Source organism: Lepisma saccharinum, chromosome 28, assembly GCF_977018435.1.
Source record: "Lepisma saccharinum chromosome 28, izLepSacc3.1, whole genome shotgun sequence".
Classification (NCBI taxonomy): Eukaryota; Metazoa; Arthropoda; class Insecta; order Zygentoma; family Lepismatidae; genus Lepisma; species Lepisma saccharinum.
In genome coordinates, this window is record NC_139256.1 from 10,981,937 (window position 1) to 10,991,752 (window position 9,816).

The 9,816-nt window shown below is 39.8% G+C and overlaps 1 protein-coding gene across 2 annotated transcripts; it reads right to left on the reverse strand.

Annotated features, from left to right (window-relative positions):
- Window positions 1-429: 429 nt before the first annotated feature.
- Window positions 430-7,553, reverse strand: LOC145980595 (protein giant-like). Of its 2 annotated transcripts, none has more exons than XM_083113633.1 (2): window positions 7,263-7,553; window positions 430-1,564 (listed from the first exon to the last, which is right to left on the reverse strand). In XM_083113633.1, the coding sequence occupies exon 2, from the start codon at window positions 1,552-1,554 to the stop codon at window positions 730-732; it is 825 nt and encodes a 274-aa protein (XP_082969759.1). In that variant the 5' UTR covers window positions 1,555-1,564; window positions 7,263-7,553; the 3' UTR covers window positions 430-729. The 2 variants fall into 2 exon arrangements, with proteins under 2 accessions (XP_082969759.1, XP_082969760.1); XM_083113634.1 differs by lacking the exon at window positions 7,263-7,553 and adding an exon at window positions 7,162-7,214.
- Between the last annotated feature and the right edge of the window lie 2,263 nt (window positions 7,554-9,816).

A 9,816-nucleotide genomic window follows, 5' to 3' on the forward strand; every position in this document is an offset into this window, starting at 1 on the left:
TTAGCCCCTTTTGGTGAATCAAAATGAATTATGAAGTAATGAAAGAAAGAACAACTTGTGGGAATCACAAACTCTTCCTTCTTCAATCCACGGAGTCAACTGTTCGATTTTCAATAAGGTTCAAATCCCTGTGAAGGTACATAGTGGTTCGGATCTTATCCCACTTTAACCTGTAGGTCCAGTCCCAATTAGCCTAAATTGCATAAGTCAACTTAAAATCAAAATTTAAACGAATTCAAATAAAGTTCAAACTGAAATTATGCCAGTCGTACACTCAGAATGGATTTGCTTGTGGGTTGCCCGTCGAATCAAAAGCAGTGGTGCAACATTAACAACTGACACACGAAAGGCATAATTATATCCAATTTCATAAATGTAATCATGCTTTAAATAAACGGAATATACTTATTTAATTAAAATAGTTATATCTATGTACACATATATACTGACATAGAATCAGCACCTACTTATTGCATTTAGCTTATTTTGATAAATATTTGTACATATTGCAGAGATCTTGATAAAACCCAACTTACGTCGGTAAATACATTTCTTGTAAAAAATTTCAGAATATAGTCTCTACGATCACAGCATACATTTTACCTGAGATAGTTTATGTTGAGGAACGTGTCACTCGTAACTTCGTGATGGTTTGTTCATCCACGATTGTCTTACACTCATAACACATTCACAATGCACAATTTCCTCGTCCAATACTGCATTTGAATTTTAACTGCTGTAGAGTAAACAACGTAGTTTGGCTGTTTCGTTGCGTAGTGCTGCCACCTCGTATTTCAGTTTCAGGTTCTCTTGCTCCAGAAAAGCAGCCCTGATTGCTATTTCGTCCTCTTTGGCTCGCCTGGCGTCTCTGGACCTTTTCGCTGCTTCGTTGTTTTTTCGTCTCCTCTCCCAGTACGCGGCGTCTTTAATTGGGTCGTAAGGTTTTCCGTTAGCACGTCGCTTTCCTGGAGATTCCTGTTGTTCGGTGGACGACGATTCAGGTTGCGGTGGCTCCTCGCTACTTGGTCTAGACGGCCTGGCACGACGACACTTGGTTGATTCAACTTGCGCTAGCATCTGGCGTCGAAATTCGCTGTACGCCTGGTTCGACGCTTGGCTTATGAACGCCTCCGCCGTCGAGACGCCCACGGCAAGTCCTCCCAGACCCACAGGTAAGCTCAGAGGGTCTTTGGGGTAAGCTTTGAAAGGCCGCGAAGCTTTGCCTTTGCTAGGTACCTGCATGAGGGACGATTGAACTGGCGCGGGTGGGGGAGCGGCTTGCATGAAGTTATTGAACAAACCTAACCCTAGAAGTGGCTCACTCTGTTTTTGCGGCATGCACATTAAAGGTGATACTGCGTTGTATTCGGGACCCGACGGTACACTCTCGTCCGATTCACAGCTCCACTCCGCCTTCATGGACAAATTCACTGCGTTGTCCGTGCTTTTTCTGGCCGAAAAGTCCAACGGCAAATCTTCCGCGCTGCCGTCGCGAACTTCCGCGTCGCCTCGCATCGCGAACTTCACTGGCAATGGAACTCCCTGCGACATCATCTTGGGCCACCTGCAAGTAAAACAAAACAGATGGGAAATTGTCAATAATTTTCATGAGGCACGTTCGTAAAACATTTGAGCAAGCTCGACCTACTGATCATCGTGATATAAAGTTATAATGCAACACGCTAGAACAATTCCGAGCTGCAGGGAAATATTGATATTTGATCCAACGGTAGCGTGTTGTGGTGCGATTGTTTTGTCTTCCTTGCATGCATGTACCTTACACTAGAGAACACAATCATGCTGAATTCTATGGTCTTCCCCTTCCACATAAAACGTCACACCAGTATTCAATGAAAAACATACGCTGGATATCTACAATAACGTAACAGCAATGTTAACGACACACATGACTGAATCAATTAGTCAACTGCTTTCTTTCGAACTTCAATCGTATGGTGACTGAAATGTATTTATTGTGTTGAGTTCTAAATAAATGCAAATAGGTAGAAAGAAAGGGTACACAACACGAAGGTATTTTTTTTTTCCAGTGGGGGTGCAAAGGAGGCATATTTTTTCCCATAATAGTGATACCCCTAAAAAAAACTGCTTCAGTCTGAAATTATCACGTTTCTTCAACGTCCTTATATAATAATTAACATAAATTACTGTGACAAATGAAATTGTGTGAAATATACTTTTTTAGGTGGACATTAATTTTCCGGGGTGGTGCCTCTTTCAGACGTCCATGCACAACATACAAAGAGTCCCAACGGCGTAGTGGTATCGTCGTCGCCTTGTAATCAAGGGGTCCCGGGTTCCATACCTGGTGGAGATGCATAGGTTCGGATCCCATCTTAAACTGTAGGTCCAGTCCCGATTAGCCTTACTGGGCACAAAGTGGACTTAAAACACAAACTCAATTCAACAACACACAAAAAAACATTTCAAACCAATTGATACTTTTCTTTTTAATGGGAACAATTGTTAATTTCAATTGGCGTAGAAATTTTGCAGAAATATTATAACCACATAAACTCTTGTGTTCCGTTACTTGGTGTCGATTCTCTAGTTTCTCTTTTTTTTTAACTTTAATTACGACAAGGTGAATGAACGACAAGTACATGAAAAATGATAGAATTGATTGATTAATTTTGCTTATTTTACTTCGCTTATCTGCCACTTTTGGCTAATTCCGAAGATAGGAGGGTTGAGTGATGATGTGATGAAATTGATGAATAGACACTCACAAACAACCATGCCCAGGATGGGATTCGAACCCGGGACCCCTGGCGTCGTAGCGCGATGTGCCAACCACTCCGCCACGGGGGCCTGCTAAAAAAATGATCACAACCTAGAACTTTCGACTAAGCTCTGAAACGACCACCATTTATTGCACTCGGCCATTAAAAAACTGAACTATGTCAAAGCTTTCAGATTCCCAAGATGCCAGGGGTCCCTGGTACGAATCTCGGCCTGGGCATGGGTGTTCTGTGTCCCTTTATAATATCATCACTCATTGTCATCGTCGGAATTAGCCAAAAGTGGCAGAATAAAAGCGACGCTAAAGGACAACGCACCACGCTCCGGTGACGGGATGCTGGATATGCTCCAGAGCCGCTAATGCAAGAAAAAATCGTCGCCTGAACCCCCACTCACTTGGGAATCGAACCAGCGACTCCCACATGAGCAGTGAGACGCCTTCCCGATTGAACCACAGTGGCGCGTATGACAAGGTTGTAGCTATATTACATACATGTACACACACAAGAGCACGTGTGTGGCAGAGGTCCCGGGTTCGAATCCCAGCCTAGGCATGGGCGTTCTTTGTGAGTGTCTCTTCATCAAATTCACCACTTATCCTCATCGTCGCGATTAGACAAAAGTCACAGAAAATCGACGCTAAATAAAGAAAAATAATCAAATCAAACGTGTGTGTGGACGGGTTTACATCATATTATAAATCTTCACTGATGGTCATTTTGCTTCAACAAAGTTAGTGAAAGGAAAACTAATTTCTTGAAGATTAATCTAAACATTACCAGGGTATGGCGCAGTGGTAGCGTCGTCGCCTTGTAATCAAGGTGTCCCGGGTTCGATACCCGGTGGAGACACATAGTGGTTCGGATTCCACTTTAAACTGTAGGTCCAGTCCCGATTACCCTTACTGTGCATAAAGTGGACTTAAAACACCAATTCAACCAACCAAAACATTACCAGAGTAGGAATTCCTGCTCATTGGTAATACCCCCGCCTAAACACACACAAAGTGGCATTGCGTGTGCACAAATATCCTACAAACATGACCAGTCAGACATGTTTCCATTGTGGATACTTTGGTGAAGGCCCTCTTCACCTCTCTCCTTGCTTCTAACGACTCTTAGTGTTGTTCTAGTTGTTTTCAAAGCGAACTACCTAGCCATTTCAGTTAGCTGTCAAGTGTATCTGCTAGGTAAACATTTACTAACTCCTGTTAAGTATTATTTGAACACGCGAGATAATTGTTTGTTTTGTTCTATATGTTAACGAAAACGTAGTCATTTTGCACGTAGAGCATGCGTTTCTTTAGACGGGGTGCGGAACTCACAATGAATGAACTCGATGTATATTGCACACATATTAGTCAGCTTCTTATTATAGGAACTATATTGTAAAATCACTATAGTTTGCAATGAAGTCAAACCTGTAAGCTACTAAACGTGCATGCTTGTATTTGCATCTGTTGTGACCAGGGCCGGTCCTAGATGGGTGCGGAACCTGTGGCATACAATATATGCCGGGCCTATAATCATATATAATTACAATTAATAAATAATTGAATTTGTATATTTCCTCATTTCGTATTATTTACCTATGAGAAGTAAGTAGAAGTTGAAGGTTTAAAATCAAGAATTATAGTAGGCTAAATTAGTGTTTCTTTTCACTTCCGATGTGCCAGGGTGTGACGTTTATTATATTTAATTACAAAATTGGGTATGTCCAATATGAAACTATTATTTTACCTATCAAAGTGGCAATTTTTGATCATATTCCATAACATTTTCTATCATAATAATATTTCGTTTAAATTCCATCGAATGTTGAAGCTGTGTTGAATTTTCATAGTTTCATATAAAATAATATTTTTATTTCATGATTCAATTCTATAATTAAGCGAATAGTTCATATTATTTCAATTGAAATATTTGAATACGATTTTTATGTAGTAACATTTTGTTTAGACTTTAATTTCAGTACTTTTTGATATTTCTAGTATGACAAAACAGTCTACGAAGTTAGGAGAAAGTAGCCAGGATCCTATATAAACCATACACAATTAATTTGTTTGGCGGGGAGCCCCTGAAGCGCGGGGCCTCGGGCGAATTCCCTAGGGCCGGATGATAATATAGTATAACAGGTGTTGGTCCTACATAAATGGAGTGCAGTGTGAAAAATTACCTAACATAAAACATCAAAATACCTATAATAAAAATCTACAATGTTAAGCATTACAATAATTTATTTAGAAAAAAAAACGGAAAAGCAAGTTCCTATTATCGATAAAATAATTTCAGTTCATTAGTATCCCAGCAGAACAACCGAACGATATACTACAGAGCATTCCCTGACATTCGCTACGAGACTCGGCGGCAAGCGGCTCGGCATCAGCGCTTGTCTTTCCGGTGAACGGGTGCGCGACAGTCGCTTATATTAAACCTCGTAAAAAAAAGTTTAGAGTAACAAGGTCAGTTCTGAATAAAAGTGGAAAGAAAAATGGGGAAATAAAATATACAAAGACAATTCGCACACCATCCGTGAGTTAAAAGAGAGTATTGTACGAAAAATCGGGAGAATTACAGTAGACGAACTTGCACGTGTAAATGCCAATTTCCTTCGGAGATGCCAGGAATGTGTTGCAGCAGAGGGACATCATTTTCAACACCTTCCTGTAGTCAAGGTTAGTACACAATATGAAAAACTGTAAATTTAATAGCCGACTCTAGCGACTGTCGCTGACCCGTTCACCCGGAAAGACAAACTCTGATGCCGGGGCGCTTGCCGCCGAGTCTCGTAGCGAATGTCAGGGAATGCTCTGTAGTTGGCTTCAAAAGAAGAACGTAAAAGAAAAAGCACAGCCTTCCCGATGGTGTAATGCTAACGCTGTCGCCATGTACTCAAGCATGTACTCGCCATGTACTCAAGCACTCAAGAGGTCACGGGTTCGATACCTCGTGGAGGCAAATAGTGGTTTGGATCCCACTTTGAACTGTAGGTCCAGTCCCGATTAGACTATCTGTGTCGACGCCAGCGAATCCGTGATCGAAAATTCCTCCCCTTTCGAAAAAAACAAAACACGCTAATTCCAAAATCTGAAAAATTGCATCTGCTTTGAATTCGTCCTAGAGCATTCACGTGAATTTTTCGTATGGTTTGCTTTCGATGTTGTCTGATATTCACAAGTTTCGGAGGTACTTATCCAAGATAGATATTTGGACCTAAGAGATCTCATACAGCTTTATTTGTGTCTTTCTATTTTAGGCTTCATCATCTTTAGACTAATTGTGACGATGAGTATGGAAGGTAAATAGCTTTAAATAATTAATAATGACGCACACAAAGGAGTCTCCACACTAGGACTCGGACCTGGGTCCGTGGGTGGCGTGATCGTGAATCCAGCACTCAACCGAGGCGGGTACGGCTTTACCCGACGGGAAAGTTTTCCAAACAATTTTATGAGGCGGCACATGACAAACTTTGTAACTACTGTTTTACTCCAATTGTCGATCTTTTGTTTGTTTTGAGTTCACTTTATGCTCAGATAGGACAATTGTTACTATATCTACAGTATAAATGAGATCCAAACCACCATATGCCTTCACCGGGAATCCAACTCGGAACTCCTTGATAACGTTCAAATGTTTCCCTTGATTGAAGGGGGTAGTTATAACAAAATATGATAATGACTGCGTCGCAATGTATTAATGGTTTGAAAATCGAAAAGAGAAACAGTTCTTCCCGATATTCACTCACCATGACTAGACTAGACTTTCCACAAAAAATCCGGACTGTTCGTGAAAAGGCACAAAAGTCACAATTATTCTGAAAATATTATATTAATTTATATAAATATTAATTTTATATTGGGCCTGTGTAAAGATTCTAAACAGTGTTGACCCGACATGTATATCGTGTCTTTAATGTTTGCTCTCAAGAAAAATAAACATAAACAAACAACGGTCTGCTGTAAAATTGCATTTTTTGACTTCAGTGCATTTTCCCTGAACAGCCTAGAATTAACAGTGGAAGTTCATAAGTTATCTCGGCTGTGCCATTACTAGATCAATTTCATATTGCCTAACTGACCACCCCTACAAGAAAAAATCTGGCACCCCGTGCCCACGACCCAGCTATCATTATCTTTTCTTGAAAATATGACAATTTTTTTAAAAAAACCATCGAACACAATCGTTTGAAACCTCTCCTCCCCATATTTATCGGAGGAAATTATTGGTTTAATAAAATACTTCAATCTTACATGGCTTTAATAAACCGTTGGGCACTTGAGTAGCGTAATTGTAATGTAGGATGAAAGAATACTAAATTTTAATTAAAATGTGATTTTAACAATGCCTTACTTGAGCCCTTTGCATAACCCGAAATGCAATTTTTCAATATTGTACATACCTTAAACTCGATAGACAAAGAACTATCACTTAGCGACCACCTGCCACAGCATGCAATGGAATAGAATAGGTGCTAACACCACGCTGAAAACAAATACTCACCTCAGGAAAACCAGTAGTTGGAAGATCCAGTCATTGATAGATTACGCAAGCCACACGTCAGTCTCCTGGCTGGAATACCTTGTATGACGCATAGAAAGAATAGAACACGGGCACAACGCAACTCGAAGTTTGGTGTATCCTCCTAACCTAACTCTTTCACTTCCGTCAACCGTCTGATGATGTCCAGTTGAAGCACCGGACCTGGAAGCAAGCTATTTTGGTAACAATATGTCACAGGGGGTCACAAAACGCTGGCCTCTGATTGGTCGTGACGGAGAGGTCACTTTGACAGCGAGATTTTGAGGCGGAAAAGGGTACAAGCTGCGACTGGTGAAGGGGGCAGAAATCCCGTTTTGTAGCAACCCTTCCTCCGCCCCCTCCCTCCTTGCAAACCCACTCGGAAGCATGGCCGTTGCTGATAATGTCCATGTTTGCCGGTTATCCCTCAACTTCATGTCACATTCGCCCAATTTTTGTCCAGTTGCTGCCGACTTTCACTTCCGTGCTGGCCTTTTGAAGGTTGGTGGTGCGGACAAAAGACGATGAGAAGTTTTAAGGGCAGCTGCTGGATGTGATTCACAAAACAAACAACTGCAAGTACTGGAGATTAAATGGCCAGCAACGGGTCCTGGCTCCCAATAATAACCCTTTCCTGAAACAGCTACATGGAATCGAAAGACCTTCCATTCTAGTAAAAGCTCCGATGAAAGAAAGAGAAACATTGATTACATACGCAAACATTGAAGCACGGACATCTACATAATACTAGATCGGAAAACTCCATATTTACACCAGTATGACTGATGAGCTCACTGTCTTGTTAAGTTTCCTTCTAATATGTCACACTCGATACTTTCTATTAATTTGAAAACATTATCGTCACCTTTGACTCACCCACTTTGCTATGAGTATGACCAAGCAAGATATAGGGCTCCAGTGAACCCAGTTTTTCCAGTCTGGTACTAGATGTCTATGGCCTAACAAGAGACCGAAACATTTCTCTACTTTGTACAATTTTCTCCAAGCGGCATGACTAATTAAAAAAGGCCATTGGCGCATTTTATCAATTTACAAAAGTGTTCACAATCTTTTTGTAACTGCAAGATGGAACCTAAGATAAAGTCAATGTATAAAACGTTTTTCGAGTTCCGTAATACCACTTTCTTCGTCGGTCGGAATAATAATTAATAATTCATTAGTCTAAAGAATATGGAAAATAGTATTTGCAATATAGTTTTTAATAGAAACACTGACATATTTTGATACGTGACAGTATATTTATATTGATATGTGCTATTTTCCTTACATACAATTTTAATTGTAACATGATAAACTAACTTATTTCACTGTTAGTTTCCCGTATGTTTTTTGCCTGCTCCCAACTGACACATGTTGCAAAGTTCTAAATATTCCAACATCAACAATTCACAAACCAACTACGGAACAGAAGATAGTATATTTTCATTATAGCCTAGCGTACTTCTAATAACTTTGTTTCAGGATTTTCTTGAAATTGACATAGTTTTTTCGGTTGTATATTTTGAAACGTTCAAAAATTCACTGCAGGGTTTCTTAAACAAAATTATGAAATATTTACTAAAATTAAAGTATACGTATGATACTATTAAAATATAAATAAACCAAGATATCCTTTGTAAAATGATGGCGCTTGCTTACGTCAAAGCATCCACGTCAATACAGTGACGTGGGAATTCTGGCTCAGGCATAGAACTGAAGCTCTGTGAGGCAGTATGATGGAAATGTTGGTCTCTCTCTCTCTCTCTCTCTCTCTCTCTCTCTCTCTCTCCTTCTTTCCGTATGAAAGAAAGAAAAGGGAAAGAGATGTAGGAATGCTCCCTCGCATTACCAGTGACGGAAGAATTTACATCAAACAAAAATTTGTATTGAAACCAGTGATCTTCAATTTTTGTGTTGTGGTGTTATAATGCATTTGAAATAGGCTAGTTATGCGTTATGCAGATTTATTTGATGTTAAATTCACTTTATGTACAAACAAACTAACCGAGACTTGACCCCTTACATATCCGTGACGAAGTGATTACATACAACTTATATTTGTCACAGGGTAAATATATTAGTTTTCGTCGTTGTTTTCTTGTGTACACCAAACGGTGATTGTGCTGATTAAGGGAGGTGTGGTGAAAGCAATCGTTCTTCATGTATCGATAGACTGCATTCTGGTTGATACATTCTTGTGACACGATTGTTGCTTTAGCAGTATCTAAATACAATGGCAGGCCTCATTAGAAGCTAATGAAATCAAATACCATCATGATTCATGACATCACCATTGATGAATGGTTTATTATTCAATGTTGCGTCAGGGATAGTGTACTCTAAAGCGACGAGGTAAGAACTGACATTTGATTTCGTTTATTCACCATGAAAATGCAAACAACTGAATGAGTAACAAACATAGCAAGTGGGTGTGGAGTGATTGCCTAATTTTTAAATTCTAAATATTGTTAACTTTCTTTATTGGATAACTTGGTATATTTATACATTATTAGTAATTTTATGTAATATGTAGGGT